The sequence below is a fragment of the Anomaloglossus baeobatrachus genome, chromosome 3 (genome assembly GCF_048569485.1).
Source record: "Anomaloglossus baeobatrachus isolate aAnoBae1 chromosome 3, aAnoBae1.hap1, whole genome shotgun sequence".
Lineage (NCBI taxonomy): Eukaryota > Metazoa > Chordata > Amphibia > Anura > Aromobatidae > Anomaloglossus > Anomaloglossus baeobatrachus.
In genome coordinates, this window is record NC_134355.1 from 362,647,037 (window position 1) to 362,672,182 (window position 25,146).

General features: G+C 49.2%; 1 protein-coding gene across 1 annotated transcript in view; it reads left to right on the forward strand.

Moving 5' to 3' along the window:
- SRSF12 (serine and arginine rich splicing factor 12) overlaps nucleotides 1-24,866 on the forward strand; it is a 37,814-nt gene extending 12,948 nt beyond the window's left edge. The window contains exons 3-5 of the mRNA XM_075340138.1: nucleotides 10,182-10,285; nucleotides 13,829-13,952; nucleotides 22,080-24,866. Of these exons, the coding sequence (XP_075196253.1) occupies nucleotides 10,182-10,285; nucleotides 13,829-13,952; nucleotides 22,080-22,410 (559 nt within the window). The 3' untranslated portion in view covers nucleotides 22,411-24,866. The remainder of the gene's footprint in view (nucleotides 1-10,181; nucleotides 10,286-13,828; nucleotides 13,953-22,079) is intronic.
- Nucleotides 24,867-25,146: the final 280 nt, after the last annotated feature.

The window sequence follows — 25,146 nt, forward strand, 5'->3', positions numbered from 1 at the left end:
AACCCGCAATGTCTGCACTGCGACTTACCCTATTAAAGCTGTCCTAAAAGTACAGTCGAGGTTTCGGTCCTTCCCAAGCTCGGGCAGGTCCCAATTGTCCTCGTGCAAAAGGGCTACAAAACCTCAGACGGGCTCAGATTCCGGCCGGGCTCAATCACGCCCAAGGAAGGCAGCCGGAGGAACCGCTACCAAGGCGGTCTCCTCATGACTCTCAGCTCTCTCTCTCTCCGCATCCGCGGTTGATGGCAGACTTCCCCGCCTTTGGCGACATTTAGCTGCCACAGGTCACAGACCGGTGGGTGACGGACATTGTGCTCACGTGCACAGGACAGTGTTCTGTTCTCGTCCTCCGACTCCATTATTCAGAACGGCCCCACCTCCCCACCGAGCAGATGCCCTGCTGCAGGCGGTGGACGCTCTAAGAGCAGAAGGAGTGGTGATCCCTGTCCCCCCTCAGGAACGAGGGCGAGGGTTTGTACTCCAATCTCTTTGTGGCTCCAAAACAGGACGGCTCCTTCCGTCCTGTTCTGGACCTAAAACTGCTCAACAATCATGTGCACGCCAGGCGGTTCCGGATGGAATCCCTCCGATCCGTCATTACCTCAATGTCTCAAGGAGACTTCCTTGCCTCAACAGACATCAAAGATGCCTATCTCCACGTGCCAATTGCTACGGAGCACCAACGTTTTCTACGTTTTGTGATAGGAGACGACCATCTTCAGTTCGTAGCTCTGCCATTCGGTCTGGCGACAACCCCACGGGTGTTCACCAAGATCATGGCAGCAGTGGTAGCAGTCTTGCACTCTCAGGGACACTCGGTGATCCCTTACTTGGACGATCTACTCGTCAAGGCACCCTCCCTCGAGGCATGCCAACGCAGCCTGAATGTTACGCTGGAGACTCTCCAGGCTTTCGGGTGGATCATCAATTTGGCAAGGTCAAATCTGTCACCGACTCAATCACTAACGTATCTCGGCATGGAGTTTCACACTCTATCAGCGATAGTGAAGCTTCCGCTGAACAAGCAGCGTTCACTGCAGACAGAGGTGCAGTATCTCCTTCAAGGCCAGTCGCACCCCTTAAGGCGCCTCATGCACTTCCTAGGGAAGATGGTGGCAGCCATGGAGGCAGTTCCCTTTGCGCAGTTTCATCTGCGCCAACTTCAATGGGACATTCTCCGCCAATGGGACGGGCAGTCAACCTCCCTGGACAGGAAAGTCTCCTTTTCCCAGACGGCCAAGGACTCTCTGCAATGGTGGCGTATTTCCACCTCATTGTCACAGTGAAGATCCTTCCTACCCCCATCCTGGGCAGTAGTCACGACAGATACGAGTCTGTCAGGGTGGGGAGCAGTTTGTCTCCGCCACAGGGCTCAGGGGACGTGGACTCAGCAGGAGTCCACCCTTCAGATCAATGTTCTGGAAATCAGGGCAGGGTATCTTGCCCTACTAGCTTTCCAGCAGTGGCTAGAAAGGGCGCAGATCCGACTCCAGTCGGACAACTCCACAGTGGTGGCATACATCAACCACCAAGGAGAGACGCGCAGTCGGCAAGACTTCCAGGAAGTCCGGCGAATCCTCATGTGGGTGGAGGACACAGCATCCACCATATCCGCAGTTCACATCCCGGGCGTAGAAAACTGGGAAGCAGACTTCCTCAGTCGCCAGGGTATGGACGCAGGGGAATGGTCCCTTCACCCGGACGTGTTTCAGGAAATCTGTCGCCGCTGGGGGGTGCCGGACGTCGACCTAATGGCGTCTCGGCACAACAACAAGGTCCCGGCATTTATGGCACGATCGCGCGATCACAGAGCTCTGGCGGCAGACGCCTTAGTGCAAGATTGGTCGCAGTTCCGGCTCCCATATGTGTTTCCACCTCTGGCAATCTTGCCCAGAGTACTGCGCAAAAATCAGATCCGATTGCAGCCGCGTCATACTCGTCGCCCCAGACTGGCCGAGGAGATCGTGGTACCCGGATCTGTGGCATCTCACGGTCGGCCGACCGTGGTCACTACCAGACCGACCAGACTTACTGTCCCAAGGGCCGTTTTTTCCATCGGAATTCTGCGGCCCTGAACCTGACTGTGTGGCCATTGAGTCCTGGATCCTAGCGTCTTCAGGATTATCCCAAGGGGTCGTTGCCACCATGAAACAGGCTAGGAAGTCCACTTCTGCTAAGATCTACCACAGAACGTGGAAGATTTTCTTTACCTGGTGCTCGGCTCAGGGAGGGTCTCCCTGGCCATTTGCATTGCCTACTTTTCTTTCCTTCCTGCAATTGGGGTTAGAAAAGGGCTTGTCGCTCGGCTCCCTTAAGGGGCAAGTCTCGGCACTATCCGTGTTTTTTTTCGGAAGCGTCTAGCACGTCTTTCTAAGGTGCGCACGTTCCTACAGGGGGTCTGTCATATCGTACCCCCGTACAAGCGGCCGTTAGATCCATGGGATCTCAACAGGGTACTAGTTGCTCTCCAGAAGCCGCCTTTCGAGCCTCTGAAGGAAGTTTCATTTTCTCGCCTGTCACAGAAGGTGGCGTTTCTCGTTGCGATCACATCGCTTCGGCGAGTGTCTGAGCTGGCAGCTCTGTCATCCAAGGCTCCCTTCCTGGTGTTCCACCAGGACAAGGTAGTGCTGCGCACCATTCCGGAGTTTCTCCCTAAGGTCGTATCTTCATTTCATCTTAATCAGGATATATCCTTGCCTTCCTTTTGTCCTCATCCGGTTCACCGGTATGGAAAGGACTTACGTTTGTTAGATCTGGTGAGAGCACTCAGAATCTACTTTTCCCGCACGGCGCCCATGCGCCGTTCCGATGCATTTTTTGTCCTTGTCGCTGGTCCGCGCAAGGGGTTGCAGGCTTCTAAAGCCACCCTGGCTCGATGGATCAAAGAACCAATTCTAGAGGCCTACCGTTCTGCGGGGCTTCCGGTTCCTTCAGGGCTAAAAGCCCACTCACCCAGAGCCGTGGGTGCGTCCTGGGCATTACGACACCAGGCTACGGCTCAACAAGTGTGCCAGGCAGCTACCTGGTCCAGTCTGCACACTTTCACCAAGCATTATCAGGTGCATACCTATGCTTCGGCGGACGCCAGCTTAGGTAGAAGAGTCCTGCAGGCGGCAGTGACACCCCCGTAGGGGAGGGCTGTTTTGCAGCTCTAACATGCGGTATTTCTTTACCCACCCAGGGACAGCTTTTGGACGTCCCAATCGTCTGGGTCTCCCAATAGAGCGCTGAAGAAGAAGGGAATTTCTTTTTCGCTCCTAATTGGGAGACCCAGACAGTGGGTGTATAGCTACTGCCCTCTGGAGGCCGCACAAAGAACTACACTTAAAAGTGTAAGGCCCCTCCCCTTCTGGCTATACACCCTCCCGTAGGAGTACAGGTTCCTCAGTTTTAGCTTTGTGCGCAAGGAGGTCAGACACGCACGCATAGCTCCATTGTTTTTAGTCAGCAGCAGCTGCTGACTATGTCGGATGGAAGAAAAGAGGACACATATAGTGTCCCCAGCATGCTCCCTTCTCACCCCACTGTATGTCGGAGGTGTTTGTAAGGTTGAGGTACCCATTGCGGGTACGGCGGCAGGAGCCCACATGCTGATTCCTTCCCCATCCCTTTTTACAGGGCTCTGGGTGAAGTGGGATTTACTGGTCTCCAGGCACTGAGACCGGGCTCCATCTACAGCCCCTGGACAAGATGCTGGATGGAGCAGAGTATATCAGGGACATGGCCCTGCATCCTCAAGGTACTCTGTGTCCCCGTGCAGGCGCTCACACCGCAGCATGCTGGGTGTTGTAGTGCGCCGGGGGACATCAGCGCTACGGCGCTTGTGCCATGGCCTCATTCAGCTTAGCTGAAGCAGGCACACTTCCAGGAATCGGTCGCGCCGGCCGCTGGGACTGCGGCGCGGCTGGCACTTGTGGTGCGCCGGGGACTTCAGCGCGGCCCGCGCTTTTACGGCGGCCGCGCTGATAACTCGAGTCCCCGGCTTTTGCGGCCTGCTTCCGTTCGTTCCCGCCCCCGGACCTGCCAGTCAGGAGAGGGGCGGGACGCTGGCCACATCTAGAGATCGGTCATGCCGGCCGCTGGGACTGCGGCGCGGCTGGCACTTGTGGTGCGCCGGGGACTTCAGCGCGGCCCGCGCTTTTACGGCGGCCGCGCTGATAACTCGAGTCCCCGGCTTTTGCGGCCTGCTCCCGTTCGTTCCCGCCCCCAGACCTGCCAGTCAGGAGAGGGGCGGGACGCTGGCCAGTGCATCAGCGCTGAGGGCTGGAGTCGTTTTTACATACTCCAGCCCTCACAATCGGCACAGAGGGGACACTGTTTCCCGCACTTTTGTTTGGGAACTCCCACGGACCGCCCCTCTCCACAGACGCCGGCAGCCATTCCTGCTGACACGCTGAGCTGCAGAGGGGAGCCGGGGAGACCCAGACAAGGATTTCTGCAGCCTCTTACCCGCTATTCAGCGGGCGGTAAGCAGCCCTCAGGGCTCACCCCTCTTGTGCCAGTAGTATTCTTAGTATTTTGTTGCTACAAATACTTGGTATTACATAGCGCTGGTCGCCCTTTGGCTATAGACTCTCTCACATTCAGAGAGCCAGCAGCATGTCGTCCGCAAAACGCAAGGGTGCCAAAGCACAGACATTATATGCTTCCTGCACCGCATGTGGGACTTTTCTACCGGCAGGCTCCACAGACCCCCATTGTGTGCAGTGCTCGGCCCCTGCGGCGCTTGCACAGCCGGGGCCTCTGCTGGACGTGACCCAGGGTGTACCACCTGTGAATGCTGTCCAGGTGACAGGCACTGAGTTTGCAGCTTTTGCTGACAGAATGTCTCTCACTATGTCACAAATTCTTGACACATTGCGAGCTAGGCCTGTACTTCAGGCCACGGACACTGTGCAATCATTGCCCCCTGGTCCCCCTCAGCTCCAAGCTCCGGGGCGGGCATATACACCTCAGGGTGAAGACTCTGACTCGGACGATGGCCCCGGGCAGCCTAAGCGGGCTCGCTATGACGGGCCTTCACATTCATCCCAATGGTCAGGATCCCAGCGAGATGAATCTATGGGTGATGAGGCGGACGTAACTGATCAGGATTCTGATCCTGGAACCGCTCTCAATCTAGATACACCAGATGGTGACGCCATAGTTAATGATCTTATATTTAACATCAATAAGATGTTAAATATTTCCCCACCAGCTCCTCTTGTGGAGGAGTCAGCTTTGCAGCACGAGAGAATCCATTTCAGATACCCTAAGCGTACTTTAAGCACTTTTCTGGACCACGCTGACTTTAGAGACGCAATCCAGAAACCCCACGCTTATCCTGAAAGGCGTTTTCCTAAACGGCTTAAAGATACACGCTATCCTTTTCCCCCTGAGGTGGTCAAAGGTTGGACCCAGTGTACAAAAGTGGATCCTCCAATTTCCAGGCTTGCAGCTAGATCCTTGGTTGCAGTTGAAGATGGAGCGGCACTTAAAGATGCCACTGACAGGCAGATGGAGCTCTGGCTGAAATCCATCTATGAAGCGATTGGAGCGTCATTAGCGCCTTCTTTTGCAGCCGTATGGGCACTCCAAGCTATCTCAGCCGGGCTTGCGCGAGTTGACTCCGTCACACGTGCATTTGCCCCGCAGGTAGCACCATTGACCTCGCAAATGGCGGCATTCGCGTCGTACGCGATTAATGCTGTTCTTGACGTTACAAGCCGCACGGCAGTGGCGTCAGCCAACTCCGTTGTTTTGCGTAGGGCCCTGTGGTTGAGACATTGGAAAGCAGATTCTCATTCCAAGAAGTGCTTAACCAATTTGCCTTTTTCTCGTGACCGATTGTTTGGAGAGCGTTTGGATGAAATCATCAAACACTCCAAGGGTAAGGACTCATCCTTACCGCAACACAGACAAAACAGACCCCAACAGAGGAAGGGTCAGTCTGGTTATCGGTCCTTTCGAGGACCGGGCAGGTCCCAATTCGCATCGTCAAAAAAGACTCAAAAGGACCAGAGACGCTCAGATTCTTGGAGGTCTCAGTCACGCCCAAAAAGGGCAGCCGGAGGAACCGTTGCCAAAACGGCGTCCTCCTGACTTGAGGTCTCCGATTCCCACACCCGCGGTCGGTGGGAGGCTTTCCCACTTTGGCGACATCTGGCTGTCACACGTCAAAGACCGTTGGGTGAGGGATATTCTGTCTCACGGGTACAGGATAGAGTTCAGTTCTCGTCCGCCAACTCGTTTCTTCAGAACTTCTCCCCCACCAGACCGAGCCGATGCTCTGTTGCAGGCGGTGGCCGCTCTAAAAGCGGAAGGAGTGGTGACCTCTGTCCCTCTTCAGGAACAAGGTCACGGTTTTTACTCCAATCTGTTTGTGGTCCCAAAAAAGGACGGATCGTATCGGCCCGTCCTGGATCTAAAGTTGCTCAACAGACACGTAAAAGTCAGGAGGTTCCGGATGGAATCCCTACGCTCCGTCATAGCCTCAATGTCTCAAGGAGATTTTCTAGCATCAATAGATATCAAAGATGCGTATCTCCACGTGCCGATCGCACCAGAGCATCAGCGTTTCCTACGCTTCGTCATACACGACGAACACCTGCAGTTCGTAGCGTTACCTTTCGGTCTGGCAACAGCCCCCCGGGTCTTCACCAAGGTCATGGCAGCAGTAGTAGCTGTTCTGCACTCGCAGGGTCACTCGGTCATCCCGTATCTAGACGACCTGCTTATAAAGGCACCCTCTCAAGAGGCATGCCAACACAGTCTGAAAGTGGCACTAGACACTCTCCAGAGTTTCGGGTGGATTATCAACTTTCCAAAGTCTCATCTAACCCCGACCCAATCTCTGACTTATCTTGGCATGGAGTTTCATACTCTCTCAGCGATAGTGAAGCTTCCACTGGACAAGCAGTGCTCGCTGCGGACTGGAGTGCAATCTCTCCTTCAGAGCCAGTCGCACTCACTGAGGCGCCTCATGCATTTCCTAGGAAAGATGGTAGCAGCAATGGAGGCAGTCCCGTTCGCGCAGTTTCATCTGCGCCCTCTACAATGGGACATTCTACGCCAATGGGACGGGAAATCGACGTCCCTCGACAGGACTGTCTCCCTCTCTCAGACTGCCAAGGACTCTCTGCGTTGGTGGCTTCTCCCCGCCTCATTGTCACAGGGAAAGTCGTTCCTTCCCCCGTCCTGGGCAGTGGTCACGACGGATGCGAGCCTATCAGGGTGGGGAGCGGTGTATCTCCACCACAGGGCTCAGGGGATGTGGACTCTGGAAGAGTCCACCCTGCAGATCAATGTTCTGGAAATCAGAGCAATCTATCTTGCCCTGCGAGCCTTCCAACAATGGCTGGAAGGCAAACAGATTCGGATTCAGTCGGACAATTCCACGGCGGTGGCGTACATCAACCACCAAGGGGGAACACGCAGTCGCCAAGCCTTTCAAGAAGTCCAACGGATTTTGACGTGGGTGGAAAGCAGAGCGTCCACCATATCCGCAGTTCACATCCCAGGCGTGGAAAACTGGGAAGCAGACTTTCTCAGTCGCCAGGGCATGGACGCAGGAGAATGGTCTCTTCACCCGGACGTGTTTCAGCAGATCTGTTGCCGCTGGGGGACGCCGGACGTCGATCTGATGGCGTCACGACACAACAACAAGGTCCCAGTTTTCATGGCACGGTCTCACGATCACCGAGCACTGGCGGCAGACGCCTTGGTTCAGGATTGGTCGCAATTCCGACTCCCCTATGTGTTCCCACCTCTAGCATTGTTACCCAGAGTTCTCCGGAAAATCAGGTCCGACTGCCATCGAGCCATACTCGTCGCTCCAGATTGGCCAAGAAGGTCGTGGTACCCGGATCTGTGGCATCTCACGGTAGGCCAACCGTGGACACTACCAGACCGTCCAGATTTGCTGTCTCAAGGGCCGTTTTTCCATCTGAATTCTGCGGCCCTGAACCTGACTGTGTGGCCATTGAGTCCTGGATCCTAGCGGCCTCAGGTTTATCTCATGAAGTTGTTGCCACAATGAGACAGGCTAGAAAACCATCCTCAGCTAAGATCTATCACAGAACGTGGAAGATATTCTTAGCGTGGTGCGTGGCTCAAGGGTTTTCTCCCTGGCCATTTGCATTGCCAACTTTTCTTTCCTTCCTGCAGTCTGGGTTGGAAAAAGGCTTGTCGCTTAGCTCTCTTAAGGGTCAAGTCTCCGCGCTATCCGTATTCTTTCAGAAGCGCTTGGCACAGCTTTCTAAAGTACGCACTTTTCTCCAAGGAGTTTGTCATATCGTTCCTCCTTACAGACGGCCATTGGAACCCTGGGATCTGAACAAGGTTCTCATTGCTCTCCAGAAGCCGCCTTTCGAGCCTTTGAAAGAGGTTCCCCTTTCTCGGCTTTCACAAAAGGTAGTTTTTCTTGTGGCGGTCACGTCTCTTCGAAGAGTGTCCGAGCTAGCGGCGTTATCTTGCAAATCTCCCTTCCTGGTGTTTCACCAAGACAAGGTAGTACTGCGTCCAATTCCAGAGTTTTCTCCCAAGGTGGTTTCTTCCTTTCATCTCAATCAGGATATCACTTTACCATCTTTGTGTCCGCATCCAGTTCACCAATTTGAAAAGGGTTTACATCTGTTGGACCTGGTGAGAGCACTCAGGATTTACATTTCTCGCACGGCGGCTCTACGCCGTTCTGATGCGCTCTTTGTCCTAGTCGCTGGTCAGCATAAGGGATCGCAAGCTTCCAAATCCACCCTGGCGCGGTGGATCAAGGAACCAATTCTTCACACATACCGTTCTGCTGGGCTTCCGATTCCATCTGGACTGAAGGCCCATTCTACCAGAGCCGTGGGTGCGTCCTGGGCATTGCGGCATCAGGCTACGGCTCAGCAAGTGTGCCAGGCGGCTACCTGGTCGAGTCTGCACACGTTTACCAAACACTATCAAGTGCATACCTACGCTTCGGCAGATGCCAGCCTAGGTAGACAGGTCCTTCAGGCGGCGGTGGCCCACCTGTAGGAAGAGGCTGTCTGACAGCCCGTTCATGTGGTATCTTTTTACCCACCCAGGGACTGCTTTTGGACGTCCCACTGTCTGGGTCTCCCAATTAGGAGCGAAAAAGAAGGGAATTTTGTTTACTTACCGTAAATTCCTTTTCTTCTAGCTCCAATTGGGAGACCCAGCACCCGCCCTATTTGTTCTTAGGGTTTCGTTTTTCGGGTGCACATGTTGTTCATGTTGTTTCTTAAGTTCTCCGATCATGTTATCGGATTGAATTTGTTTTTGAAACTGTTATTGGCTTTCCTCCTTCTTGCTTTGGTACTAAAACTGAGGAACCTGTACTCCTACGGGAGGGTGTATAGCCAGAAGGGGAGGGGCCTTACACTTTTAAGTGTAGTTCTTTGTGCGGCCTCCAGAGGGCAGTAGCTATACACCCACTGTCTGGGTCTCCCAATTGGAGCTAGAAGAAAAGGAATTTACGGTAAGTAAACAAAATTCCCTTCTTTGTTACTTACCGTAAATTCCTTTTCTTCTAGCTCTTATTGGGAGACCCAGCACCCGCCCTGTTGTCCTTCGGGATTTTTTTGTTGTTTGCGGGTACACATGTTGTTCATGTTGAACGGTTTTTCAGTTCTCCGATGTTACTCGGAGTTAATTTGTTTAAACCAGTTATTGGCTTTCCTCCTTCTTGCTTTGGCACTAAAACTGGAGAACCCGTGATACCACGGGGGGGGTATAGCCAGAAGGGGAGGGGCCTAGCACTTTTTAGTGTAGTGCTTTGTGTGGCCTCCGGAGGCAGTAGCTATACCCCAATCGTCTGGGTCTCCCAATAAGAGCTAGAAGAAAAGGAATTTACGGTAAGTAACAAAATTCCCTTCTTTGGTGGTATTGCTTGTATTCTAGGATTTCCATGGTTCTCCGGTGCTCTGCCACCGAGCACGGCTAGTGGAGGGGCTCTTCAATATGTTTCAAGGTCCCAGGTTTTTAACAATTTTTGAAACCCATTTGTTACTAAATCAAGCTCCTTTCTACATTTCCTGCTCGTTGTGTTCTATCCATCATGGCGTTTGCCACGTCTGTATCAAGGAAAGCATTTCAGTGAGCTGGAAAGTTTTTTTTTGTTTTTTTTTTTTTTTTTTCCCCTCAAATATTTTATGATGCCGTGTACAATGTACCTCAAGATCTCCTTAACAGATAGCCAGGTTTGAAGATGTTCGTGATGCTGAGGACGCTCTTTACAATCTCAACAGAAAATGGGTTTGTGGCCGCCAGATTGAAATACAGTTTGCCCAAGGTGACCGTAAAAGTAAGTACTTTATTAAAGGCTTTACAGTGAATCTCTTTAAAGGGTCATGAAATTATTTGATTTTGTTTGCAAGATAATGTCACTGAGGCTATGCTGCACAATGTGAAGGTAGTATACCATAGTGACTGTTACCCTGAAGGTGTTTACATTGCTAAACCACTGCCGGCCAAACTTGTTTGCCAGTCATTTAATAACCTCTTAAACTAGGCCTACCCAGCTTTAAGGTGGTGTCACACACAGCGACAACGACGTCGCTGCTACGTCACCATTTTCTGTGACGTTGCAGCGACGTCCCGTCGCTGTAGCTGTGTGTGACATCCAGCAACGAGCTGGCCCCTGCTGTGAGGTCGCCGCTCGTTGCTGAATGTCCAGCTTGATTTTTTGGTCGTCGCTCTCCTGCTGTGACGCACAGATCACTGTGTGTGACAGCGAGATAGCGACGAAATGAAGCGAGCAGGGAGCAGGAGCCGGCGTCTGGCAGCTGCGGTAAGCTGTAACTAAGGTAAACATCGGGTAACCAAGGTGGTTACCCGATATTTACCTTCGTTACCAGCCTCCGCCGCTCTTGCTGCTAGTGCCGGCTCCTGGTCTCTGCACATGTAGCTGCAGTACACATCGTGTAATTAACCCGATGTGTACTGTAGCTAGGAGAGCAAGGAGCCAGCGCTAAGCAGTGTGCGCGCTCCCTGCTCTCTGCACATGTTGCAGCACTGTCGTTATGATCGCTGCTTCGGCTGCTGTTTGACAGCTAAGCAGCGATCATAACAGCGACTTACAAGGTCGCTGCTACGTCACAGAAAATGGTGACATAACAGCGACGTCGTTGTCGCTGTCGTTTAGTGTGACCCCAGCTTTAGATACACACAGAGCTATCTGTACAACTGATAAAGGCTGAATTCAGATTTCCATGTCACATAGTGACAGAAGCCACCATGACTCTCCTGAATTCACACCCTCATGTATACCTATGGGACTATTGGTTTGGATCAGGAGTACCATGGTCAGTCAAGGCATTGCAGCCTGGACCATGAAAAGCTGAAGTCTGGATCTCGTCAGAGTGGTTTTGTGACCTCTACAAGACAACCAGTAAGTGACACATCGATGGAACCTGGAATTTCTGGCACTACTTATTGCCGCTCTGGCAATTTGGGCAGTACAAAATCAGACCTTTCACCCAATTTGTTTCATGTGTTTAAGGGTTTTTCGTGGTTTAACCTCCTGTTGCAGAAATATTAGCAATCAAATAGTTGCCACATGAGTCAGCCTTAAAGCATAAACAGTATTTTATTTTTTTTCCATAGATCAATAGCACACATGAAAACAACTTTCTAATATTTATTAGACAAATCTTATTTCTCTGCCAGAATTGATCAGTCATTATCAAAATTCTCAATTCTTAGGTAAAATCTGTATTTAGTGATGACTTTCCCATTACTGAGATAGAAGGCGGTTGTTACAGATGAGATTCTATGGGTAAAGGCAAAGCTCCGCCCCTTCTATCTGCATAGGATCCCATCAGCACCAACTGCCATCTTCTCAGTAATGGGAAAGTCTTCACTGAATACTGATTTTACCTCAAAATTAAGAATTGTGATAACGACTGATCAATATCTTCAGTGCTGATTTAGGCTGCACACTCCTACTGGCAGGATCTGTGACCCTGATGAATTCCTCATAGGCCCCTCTGTTCTTTTACGTTGCTACCTGCTTATGATTGGCTTGCATCATACAGAAGCCACAATTCCAGACTCCCAGTGAAAAATATCTAATATAAACTTGGATTCAACTTTAGTTAAAGGGAACCTGCAGCAGAATTTTCTCAATTAAACGAAGATTCCCCTTCTGCAGCTCCTGGGCTGCATTCTAGAAAGGTTCCTGTTGCTACTGTGCCCCCTTTGAGACCTAAATAAACACTTTATAAATTCTTATCTTTTTATATGCAAATGTGTTTTTATGGTCACGGGGGCAGGCTGTATTTCGTATGTTATTCGCACCGCTGTACGCCGTCCCCAATTGCTCATTTACATACATGAGGATGCCCCCCTCGTGTAACTGTGTCCTCCCGAGGTCTCGCGCATGCCCAGTGGCACTCTTGCGGGACTGAGCACTGTGCAAAGCGTGAACGCTGGTGAGGTGATTGCGCAGGCGCGAGATTATGGGCGGCACTTTGATTGTCATCAGCAGAATCATCCAAGTACCTGCCCATAATCTTGTGCCCGCGCTTTCCCTCTGCATCCACTGTTATGTGCAAGCGCTGGCCATATGAACCACGATACCTATTACCCATCTTTCCCTGGAGCAGGAAATAGATGGGAGGAGCAGCACACCACTGATCAAGAGAAGACGCGCTTGCGCATAACGGTCCTCATGTATGTAAATGAGCAATGGGGGACGGTGTACAGCAGCAGAAGTGCGAATAATGGACGAAATACAACCCGCCTCCGTGACAATAAAAACACATTTGCATACAAAAAGGTAAGAATTTAGTGTTTATTTAGGTCTCAAAGTGGGCACAATAGCAAGAAGAACCTTTCTAGAATGCAGCCCAGGAGCTGCAGAAGGGGAATCTTATAGTTTAATTGCGAAAAGTCTGCTGACAAGTTCCCTTTAGCACATTAGGTGCCTAGTGTCTGCTTATATCTCCATAATGGATAGGCGAACCCACTCCAAAAATGAAAAATAATCCGCAATGTAGCCTCTATTACATTTTTTTTTTTTTTTTATTAATTTCACCACAGAAGTGGTATCAATTTCTGTTCCCTGCCCATAGTGAAATACCAGCTGCCATCTGCTGCTATTCCCACCGCTTCTCAGGTCCCGTTCCGCTATTTAGTGACTGAAGCTCCTGAGCAAACTGTCCACGTTCTTAATATAAGTCTATAAGAGCCTCGTTCTGGCTCAGACTTGCAGTGACTTCCTTTTCGCCCAGCAAACAGCAGTGATCCGGCTCATCACAACTAGCAGAACAGTACTGGAATATCGGCCAGCACAGCACAAGGTGGCTACTAAGTATTCTACTACAGGCTGGGAACTCCTTGTATCACTAATGTAATCCCCCCTCCCTGCACAAGTCGCAAACCAAGCCTAGACAACGCCCATAAAAGAGCACCCCGCACCCCCCCCCCCTCAAAGTTATTTTTACCTCTGGCCATGTTGCTGCTGGAAAACACATTCCAAAATATCACTATTACATCACGGTTTTTGGTGTTGCCACATAGGCATACACTGGCCTTACCTTTTGCTATAGGGTTCGGTCTTGCCGTTTCACTGTAGCTGCTAGTGAAAGTCCTGTCTGCTATAGTTGGATTGCATCTTACCATTGCGTAATGTAACTAGAGCCCATACCTTTTTAGAGCGCCATTAATCGACTGACATAAGAAATCTGGTCACTTGTCCCTCTTGCACAACATTTCATCTAGAGGCAGATGCTACAGAATCCTAGGATGGCACGATTGTTTTATTTGGACACCCCTTGTAACCCAAGTCTAATTAAGAATTTTGATAACGTACCATCTAAGTGTGCTTTAATCTCTTAATGTTTAGCTCCTGGACAAATGAAATCAAAGGAAAGACATGCCTGTTCTCCAGTTGATCGCAGAAGATCAAGAAGCCACAGCAGGCGAAGAACACGTAGCCGAAGCGGTTCATGGGACCGTGGCAGGAGAAGGTAGGGCTTCAAATTGTAGCTGGTTACAGTAGAGGGCACCTCACAGAGTAGCTGTAATAATGAAAACAGTAAGCTGGTTCCGAAGCGGTCTATAGAAATCTAGTATATGGTAACTTCATATTCCATGTACACAGTTGGTGTATTGAGCTTTATGCTAATTTTATTTTTTTGGGTGGTTTTAAAATGAACATGACAGCTGATGCATGCTGCCTGATCCACAGACGGAATGTATCTGGCGCACAGGCAGTACGATTTCAGCCAGGTATGTTTGACTTGGTGTTTCAGAGCGAACCATACTTTAACCCCCTTAACAACCACGGGCAGTAAAATTACATCCCAGCAGTGTTAATCCCACCCAGCACCCCTAGGAGTAGTAAAATTTAAAAAAAAGTTCAAATCACCCCCCTTTCGCCCTATTCAAAATTAAAGGGTTAAAAAGTTGGTATCGCCGCATTCCAAAATGCCCGATCTATCAAAATATAAAATCAATTAATCCGATCGGTAAACCGTGTAGCGGCAAAAATAAATACAATCGCCAAAATTGCGTTCTTTGGTCGTGGCAAATTTTGCGCAAAATGCAATAACAGGCGATCAAAACATCTAACATCTGCACAAAAATGGTATCATTAAAACATCAGCTTGAGATGCAAAAAATAAGCCATCACTGAGCTAAATATCCCGAAAAATGAGAACGGTACGGGTTGCAGAAAATGGCGCTAAACGTGCCCCACTTTTTTTTTTTGGACCAAACCAATAAATAGGTTTACTTTCTTTTTCGCTCCTAATTGGGAGACCCAGACAATTGGGTGTATAGCTATTGCCTCCGGAGGCCACACAAAGTATTACACTTAAAAGTGTAAGGCCCCTCCCCTTCTGGCTATACACCCCCAGTGGGATCACTGGCTCACCAGTTTTGTGCTTTGTGCGAAGGAGGCAACACATCCACGCATAGCTCCACTGTTTAGTCAGCAGCAGCTGCTGACTATGTCGGATGGAAGAAAAGAGGGCCCATACAGGGCTCCCAGCATGCTCCCTTCTCACCCCACTTCATGTCGGAGGTGTTTGTTAAGGTTGAGGTACCCATTGCGGGTACGGAGGCTGGAGCCCACATGCTGCTTCCTTCCCCATCCCTTTTTACAGGGCTCTGGGTGAAGTGGGATTCTATCGGTCTCCAGGCACTGAGATCGTGCTCCATCCACAGCCCCTGGTATCTGCTGGACATGGAGCGGAGTATCTTCAGGGACATGGCCCTGCTACATGGAGGTACTCTGTGTCCCTGTGGGGACCGCGCAGACACACGGCAGCACTGCTGGGTGTGTTAGTGCGCCAGGGACAGCGGCGCTGTCCGCACTAGTGCCATCGCACACCACAGCGTTGCTGGGTGTGTTAGTGTATTGGGTGACTACTGCGCTAACCGCCGCTGCCATTTTTATTTAAGGCGCCGCTGGGATTTGTGGTGCGCCGGGGACTTCCGCGCCGGCCAGCACTGATATGCCGGCCGCGCTTATTAACTCGAGTCCCCGGCTTCTGGGCCTAGTCTCCCTTCGTTACCGCCCACAGGCCTGACAGTCAGGGTAGGGGCGTGACGCTGCATAGCACAGCAGCGCTGAGAGCTGGAGTATGTTTTGCATACTCCACCCCTCTCACTGTGTGCACTGTGAAACCGGATTCCCGCACTTTCTCAGGCACGCCCACGGCTTCCTTCTCTACAAGGACGCCGGCAGCCATTAGTGTCAGTTTCTGTACGATACAGAGACAAGTGTGGAAGACCCTGGCATTCTGTTAGTCACACAATCGCTGCAACAGGCGTTAAGCAGCACCTGTGGTGCTAACCCCACTAGTGCAGAAGTGCACTTATAGATATGCTTGTACTATATACATTGCACTGTTTGGTCGCACGTTGTATATACCCTCCTGGATTGTGCGGAGGAGTTATCAGCATATTCTCTGTGTAAAACAAAGGTGCAGAACCACATGTTTTTCTATGCAGCCGGTACAGCATGTACGGCTATACGGCCGGCAGGTTACATAGACCCCCATTATATCCAACTCAGCCGGAGTCTCTGCTAATGGCCAGAGGATGAGGACGGTGTCTGCAGTATTTACTGACAGATTTTCTGAGACTATGGCTATGATACTAGAAGCCTAGCAGTCCGGACATGTCTCTCACAACATGGGCACTGTTGAATCATTGATCCATGGCCCCCCTCAGTGTGAACAACTAACAGCTCCGGGAATGTCACACGCATCCCAGAGTCACGGCTCTGCACAGACGTCAGTCCCAGACAGCCTAAGCGGGCTCACTATGAGCGGCCCTCGGTTTCATCAGGGTCCTAGCAGAAGGACTCTCTGTGTAATGAGGCGGAAGTAGCGGCTCAGGATTCTGATCCTGAGACCGCTCTCAATCTGGATACACCTAATGGTGACGCCATAGTGAATAATCTTATAGCGTCCATCAATAGAATGTTGGTTATTTCTCTCCCAGCTCCTCCAGTGGAGGAGTCAGCTTCACGTATTTTTCTGGACCACTCTGCCTTCAGAGAGGCAGTCCAGGAACACCACACTTATCCAGATATGCGCTTCTCCAAACGGCTTAGGATACACGTTATCCCTGCCCCCTGACGTGGTCAAGGACTGGACCCAGTGTCCCAAGCGGCATCCTCCAATCTCCAGGCTTGTAGCTAGATCCATAGTTGCAGTGGGAGATGGAGCTGCACTTAAAGATGCCACTGACAGACAGATGGATCTCTGGTCTAAATCCATCTATGAGACTGTCGGCGCACCGTTGGCTCCAGCATTCTCACCCTTGGGGCACTCCAAGCTATTTCAGCTTGTCTTACACAGATTGACACGGTTACACGTACATCTGTGCCGCAGGTGGCATCCTTAACCTCTCAAATGTCTGCATTTGTTTCTTACGCGATTCAGGTTGCCCTAGACTCTGCGAACCGTACGGCAGTAGCCTCCGCTGCTCCGTGTTTTTAAGCAGAGCCTGGTCTGCTCGTTAAGTGAATGGAAGGCAGATTCTGCTTCCAAAAAAGGTTGCTTAACCAGTTGCCTTTTTCTGCTGACCGACTGTTTGGTGAGCGTTTGGATGTAACCATTAAACAGTCCAGGGGTAAGGATTCATCCTTTCCTCAGCCCGGACACAACAAACCCCAACAGAGCAGGAGGCAGTCGTGGTTTCGGTCTTTTCGAGGCTCGGGCAGGTCCCATTTTTCCTCGTCCAATGTGGACTCAAAAGGATCAGAGGAGCTCAGATTCTTGGCGGGCTCAGTCACGCCCAAAAAAGAGACAGTCTGAAAACCCGCTTCCAAGGCGGCTTCCTCATGACTTGCGGCCTCCTCTCTCCGCATCCTAGGTCGGTAGCAGGCTCACCCGCCTTGGCGATATTTAGCTGCCATAGGTCAATGACCGTTGGGTGTGAGACATTCTGTCTCACGGGTACAGGATAGAGCTCACTTCTCGTCCTCCAACTCGATTCTTCAGAACTTCTCCACCTCCCGGCCGAGCCGCTGCTCTTCTGCAAACAGGGTGCACTCTATAGGCAGAAAGAGTGATGACCCCCGTTCCTCTTCAGGAACAAGGTCACGGTTTTTACCCCAAATTATTTGCGGTGCCTATAAGAACGGGCCGTTCCGTCCCGTTCTGGATCTAAAACTGCTCAGCAAGCTCGTGGACACCAGGCGGTTCCGGATGGAATCCCTCCGCCATGTCATCGCCTCAATGTCCCAAGGAGATTTCCTAGCATCATTAGGCATCAAGGATGCTTATCCACACGTGCCGATTGATCCAGAGCACTAGCGTTTCTACGCTTCGTTATAGGAGACGAACACCTTCTGTTCGTAGCTCTACCTTCCGGCTAGCGACAGTCCCACTGGTCTTCGCCAAGGTCAGGGCAGCAGTAGTCACAGTCCTGCACTCTCAGGGTCACTCTGTGATCCCATATTTAGACGATCTACTTGTCAAGGCACTCTCTTAGGAAACATGCCGACACTGCCCGAACGTTGCGCTGGAGACTCTCTAGAGTTTTGGGTGGATCATCAACTTTTTGAAGTCAGATCCGACCCCGACCCTATCGCTAACATATCTAGGCATGGAGTTTCATACTCTCTCAGCGATAGTGAAGCTTCCGCTAGACAAACAGCATTCACTACGGGCTGCAATCTCTTCTTTAAGAACCAGTCGCACACATTGAGACGCCTCATGCACTTCCTACGTAAGATGGTAGCAATGGAGGCAGTTCTTTTCGCGCAGTTTCATCTGCGTCCACTACAATGTGACATTCTCCGCCAATGGGACGGGGAGTCGACCTCCCTCAACAGAGTCGTCTTTCTTTCTCAGGCGGCCAAGGAATCTCTACGGTGGTGGCTTCTTCCCACCTCATGGTCAAAAAGAAGGTCCTTCCTATCCCCATCCTGGGCGATAGTTACGACAGACGCGAGTCTATCAGGGTGGGGAGCAGTTTTTCTCCACCACAGCGCTCAGGGTACGTGGACTCAGCAAGAGTCCACCCTTCAGATCAATGTTCTTGAACACAGAGCAGTGTATCTTGCCCTACAAACCTTCCAACAGCAGCTGGACAGCAAGCAAATCCGACTTCAGTCGGACAACTCCACAGCGGTGGCATACATCAACCACCAAGGAAGAACGCGCAACCGGCAAGCCTTCCAGGAAGTCCGGCAGGTTCTGATGTGGGTGGAAGACACGGCATCCACCATATCCACAGTTCACATCCCAGGCGTGGAAAACTAGGAAGCTGACTTCCTAAGTCGCCGGGGTGTGGCCGAAAGGGTATGGTCTCTTCACCCGGACGGGTTTCGGGAGATCTGGCGCCGCTGACAGAGGCCGGACGTCGATCTAATGGCGTCACGGCACAACAACAATGTGCCAGCTTCATGGCACGGTTTCACAATCATCGAGCTCTGGCGGCAGACGCCTTAGTTCAGCATTGGTCGCAGTTCCAGCTACCTTATGTGCCACCTCTGGCATTGTTGCCCAGAGTGCTGCGCTAGATCAGGACCGACTGCGGCCGCGCCATCCTCGTCGCTACAGATTGGCCGAGGATGTTGTGGTTCCCGGTTCTGTGGTGCCTCACGGTAGGCTAACCGGGGGCACTACCAGACCAATCAGACTGGCTGTCTCAAGGGCCATTCTTCCATTTGAATTCTACGGCCCTCAACCTGATGGTGTGGCATTGAGTCCTGGAACCTAGTGTCGTCAGGATTACCTCAGGACGTGGTTGCCACCATGAGACAGGCTAGCATACCAACGTCCGCCAAGATTGACCACAGGACGTGGAAGATATTCTTATCTCGGTGCTCGGCGCAGGGTGTTTCTCCCTGGCCGGTTGCATCGTCTATGTTTCCTTCCTTCCTGCAATCTAGGTTGGAAAAAGGGTTGTCGCTCAGTTCCCTTTAGGGACAAGTCTCAGCGCTATCTGTATTTTTTCAGAAACGACTTCCTCAGGTACGCACGTTCCTACGGGGAGTTTGTCGTCTCAGCACTCCGTACAAGCGGCCGTTAGAGCCCTGGGATCTGAACAAGGTTCTAATTGCTCTCCAGATGCCGCCTTTCGAGCCTTTGAAAGAGGTCTCCCTTCCCGCTTTTCTCGGGAAGTGGCCTTCTAGTAACGGTCTCGTCTCTTAGGAGAGTTTCCGAGCTAGCAACGCTCTCATACAAATCTCCCTTCCTGGTCCTTCACCAGGACAGGGTAGTTCTGCGTCCGATTCCGGAATTTCTCCCTAAGGTGGTATCCCACTTTCATATCAATCAGGATATCACCTCACCTTCTTTGTGTCCTCGTCCAGTCCATCAATTTCAGAAGGATTTGCATCTGTTGGTTCTGGTGAGAGCACTCAGGTTCTACTTCCCGCATGGCGCTCCTGCGCCACCCGGATGCACTCTTTGTCCTTGTCGCTGGTCGGCGTAAACAGTCGCAAGCTTCTGAATCCACCCTGGCTCGGGGGATCGAGGAACCAATTCTTGAAACCTACAGTTCTACTGGGCTTCTGGTTCTCTCAAGGCTGAAGGCCCATTCTACCAGAGCCGTGGGTGCATCCTGGGCATTACGGCACCAGGCTACGGCTCAGCAGGTGTGTCAGGCACCTACCTGATTGAGTCTGCATACTTTTACCAAGCATTTTCAGGTGCATACCTACGCTTCGGCAGACGCCAGCCTAGGTAGATAAGTCCTTCAGGCGGCGATTGCCCACCTGTAGGAAAGGGCTGTTTGACGGCCCTATCACGAGGTATTCTTTTACCCACCCAGGGACTGCTTTTGGACGTCCCAATTGTCTGGGTCTCCCAATTAGGAGCGAAAAAGAAGAAGGGAATTTTGTTTACTTACCGTAAATTCCTTTTCTTCTAGCTCCAATTGGGAGACCCAGCACCCGCCCTGTTTTCTCGGGGTTTTTCTGTTTTTTTCGGGTACACATGTTGTTCATGTGGTATGGTTCAGTTCTCCGATGTTTCCTCGGATTGAATTGGTCTTTAAACCAGTTATTGGCTTTCCTCCTTCTTGCTTTGGCACTAAAACTGGTGAGCCAGTGATCCCACTGGGGGTGTATAGCCAGAAGGGGAGGGGCCTTACACTTTTAAGTGTAATACTTTGTGTGGCCTCCGGAGGCAATAGCTATACACCCAATTGTCTGGGTCTCCCAATTGGAGCTAGAAGAAAAGGAATTTACGGTAAGTAAACAAAATTCCCTTCTTTATCTCTTTATGAACTTTCACCGACCTGTGGTATCACACCCACACATCAGTTTTACCATATACTGAACACAGTGAATAAAATATCTCAAACAATCAAACATTTTGTAATTTTTTTTTCTCATTTTCCAGTACACTATATGGTAAAAGTCATGGTGTCATTTAAATGTACAACTCGTTCCGCAAAAAATAAGCCCTCACATGGCTATATTGACGGAAAATTAAAAAAATTACGGCTCTCTGGAAAATGGCAAAAAAATGGAAAGCACAAAATCGGCCGGTCGTGAAGGGGTTAAAATCCACTGCTGGCTGTAGAGTAGTCTCAGGCTGGCCTCGGTGGCTTCTCCCTTCCTGCTGACAGTAAGGCCTCTTTCACACATCAGTGTTTTGCATCAGTGTTTCTTCAGTATTTGGATGCCAAAACCAGGAGTGGAACTTACAGAGAAGAACTAAAATTGAAAGAATAACACCTGTTCTGTGTTTTGGAGACAATCGTGGTTTTGGCATCCAAATACTGATTACACATGGATGCCAAATACTGACGAGTGAAAGAAGCCTAACTGACGGCTCTGTGCCTATATACATGTAATATTCAAAACAAGAAAGCCTGCGTAGACACCATCACATGTTTCTCAACGCTGGCAGGAAAATAGCCAGGTCTTTCACCGGGAAGGAACAACCACGGGAAGGGCAGTCTCCAGTCAAGGAGACCACCTATGCCAAACATGGTATCCATCCACAGACAGCCGTTTTGGGGTATTTGCCCCTCATCAGTGTGGAGTAGGAAACTGGCTAGTGGGAGCAATGCCTAGTAGAAGACTACATAGGTAAGGATGGGTGACCTTAGTGAGATCAACATCAGTGTTTCATCAGTATTTGGATGCCAAAACCAGGAGTGGAACTTACAGTGAAGAACTATAATTGAAAGAATAACACCTGTTCTGCGTTTTGGAGACAATCGTGGTTTTGGCATCGAAATACTGATTACACATGGATGCCAAATACTGACGAGTGAAAGAAGCCTAACTGACGGCTCTGTGCCTATATGTAGACGTAGGAGTGACCTGTCAATTCTGGGAGCAGGTGGCGAGAGACGCTGGGGACTTGCCTTTCTGACTAGTCTACAGCATGGCACTGTCCCTGGCAACTTTTAAAGTATTTTCTCTCTCGAGCGCCACAGCGTTTTGAGTCACGCTTGCCTGGCTTAAATCATACTGCCAGTGCCTGATACAATTTGCTCATGTTGGGTTCACTTTAATAACATTTTTTTTTTCTTTTTGATTTTTAGTTGCATAGATGAGCTCTCCTCTTGTCTGCCTCTTTCTGAATACAAAGCACATGTTATTGTGAGGAGTCTTAGAAATGTTAGGAGTTATTGATATAAATTAAACATTCTTGGAAAATTATTTTTTGCAGATCAAGACATAGGCGACATTCATATAGTCATTCAAAATCTCGCTCCAAAACTCCACAAAAGCATTCGGAATCCCCTCCAAGACATTCCTTCTCAAGAGGATCTAGATCAGCGGAAAAATCTCCATCTGGATCGCCACCGAAGCAATCCGGCTCAAAGTCTCGATCTGGTCAGAGGCGTTCTAGTTCTGCAAGATCACGTTCAAAGTCTCCCCGTCAAAGACACTCAAATTCTAATTCACAAAAAGAGATGACTCGAAATGAAGAGTCAAGGTCTAGATCACGGGGGTATAGGGGTAAAAACAGCCGTCAGTCTGGTTCTGATGAAGACTAGAGTCTGCTTCAAACCAATTTTCAAGACAAAGGAACACAGATCATTTAACCTTAATGCTTTTGTAAGTTCCTTGACTGTTTTTGAGGCTTTTCTCTTGTTACCTACCTGGGAAGAGAAAGTAAGTCTTCTCAATAGTGTACTGTAAATGCAAAACAACTAAAATTATTTTGCAAATGTGAGTTGAGGCAATTCTGTTTTTCTTTAACAGACATCAGTATTGTGTTGGCCTCCTAGTGTGTGTTCTTTTAGTTGTATTCGAATAACTTTTTATAACTTTTTGAAGTGCTGTGTTTCAGAGGCCAATGGTGGGCAGCTTTATCTGGGGGACTTCAGCTGTGTGCGCTAAATGCCATCCGAATTGTTTCCTTTCCACTTAGTTTGTAATTGCTTTTTTGGATAAACTAAGTTCTAATAAACATTTTAAACATCCGGGCTTTAAATATATTCAGACCTCTGTAAAGTTGCATTTATTCAGTATTCCTTAACCCCTTAGTGACCAAGATAAATTCTTCAATGTGATAACTCTGGAATGTTTCAACATATCCCAGTGATTCTAAGCTGTGCTTTGTTAGTGGTAAATGATAGATTTAGGCCAATATATTTAGTTTGAGAAGATATAAGAAATTCTACAAATTTAAAAAAATGAACACATTTAGCAGCCATTTTACAAGGTCATGTATCTTTTATAATTTATATACATTTTTGAAGGGCTCTACATGAACAAGCCTCAAAATTGATAACCTTTTTAAAACTGCACCCCCTCAAAGTATTCAAACCTGCGATCAGGTTGTTTAATCTTTTAGGTGCCTCATTTGCATTAATGAAATGTGGAATGAATTGAATGATTAAAGAAAAAAAAAATTTCCACTAAAATTCTGCAAATATCTCATCAGATTGCTACAGAAAGTAGTCCACAAGATCATTGCTTGGCATCTGAGTGCCATGGCAACAATTGGAACCATTAAATTACAATCTTGGTGTGCAGATGGGGTTAGAGAGCCCCTCTCGGTTAGCCATCTATATGCCACATGATCAGTGTCATCACAGATTGTGGCTAATGCAGCAATGTGTCAGCATTCCCATACAGTTCAATGACAAAAAGAGGAATTACATTTTCTCCAAAAAAAATCAAAAAATATTCACAGCAACAAAAGGACAATAGTACTTACCTGCCCAGGACACAGAATCTAATGCACGGACAGGATGCAGCAAAGATCCCCAATAAAGATGGAGGCAACAGGTACAAAACACTAATGAAGCAACCACTCACACACTGCCACTCCATGGAGGAGGTGATTGATTGGTGATAAAATTGCCCAGAAATGGCTTGTATAGGGCGCAGTTCAAACATGTAGGTGGACATTGCCTTACAGCCTATTAGTGACGCCCATACTATTAGACTAGGCGGGCTGCCCAGCACTATATAAATGCACCACACAGGAAAGAAGACCCTAGTTTACAAGGTCTACATTAAAGGGTCTCGCTGCATCCTGTATAGAAATATATAACGTGCAGAAATATAAATAGAGAACTAATTCCTCATGATATATATAACATTTTGGTTAAGATACACCAGCTCACAACCCAAATGTCAAGAGTCATTAGATTCTGTGGCCTGGGCTTGTAAATACTGTTGCCCTTTTGTTGCTGCGAATTATTCCCATACAGTTCACACTAAATACAATGAAACAAGTAGTATCTGCTCACCAAAAAATATTGTTCACCTCCACATGTATTCAGGGATCCAGCCTACCCGTTGGCAAGATATGAAACAAATTCTAATGAAGCAAAATCTGCTGGTATCGCCAATAAAATTTTTCACTTCATTTAAAGTCATCACAGGGCAAAAGTTGACTGACAGGTTTTGATTTGGTCTTAATTGTAACAACTTTTTTGCTTCATTGGAATACTGTTGACTCACACTAGATTTTCATCTGTTGGGAGGGGGGGATCACAGATCATGGCTAATGTAGCAGAGTGTCCGCATTCCCATACGGTTCACACTCGCTAGATTTGTCATCCATTGGGGGATCACAGATCGTAGCTAATACAGCAGGGGTGTCAGCATTCCCATATGGTTCATACAGACTACACTTTCATCCGTTGGTTCACAGATCATGGCTAATACAGCAGGATGTTCACATTCCCATATGGTTCACACCTACTAGATTGTCATCCGTTTGGGGATGCTATTTTCTTATTTCTCAGATGATTAAAAAGAGTACTAGTGATTAAGGGGTTAAACAAGTGTTTTTCTTTGCCTGGCTTGGCAACCATTTTATACATCATCCCTAGGTCTTTGTTTTTCATATTCTGTATTCTCTGTATTTTCCTCTGATACGGTTTTTCATATTGTGCGTTAGCTTTTGTTGCTTGGAAATGTCCTCTAGAATTGGTATTGTTGCATATAGTTCCATAATTTGTCTTGCCATTTTAATAAATGAGTGCACAACATTTTTCACCTTTTGAAGACTCAATTCTTAAAAGAAAAAACTATTCATAATTTTTGAAGACAATAATTCAAAAATTGCGAAAATAAGCTATATATCTTGTTTTCTCCATTGCTTAGATGCGGACTCCTGAAGATCAGATTACCCAATAATCTAATTTTCTCTTCAACAATATGCACCCCACACCACATAGGGCTCTGCACCCGCACACACACATCAGGCTCTGCAACCCTCCACGCACACACGGCGCTCTGTACCGACCCCCCCCCCCATATCGTTCTGTAGG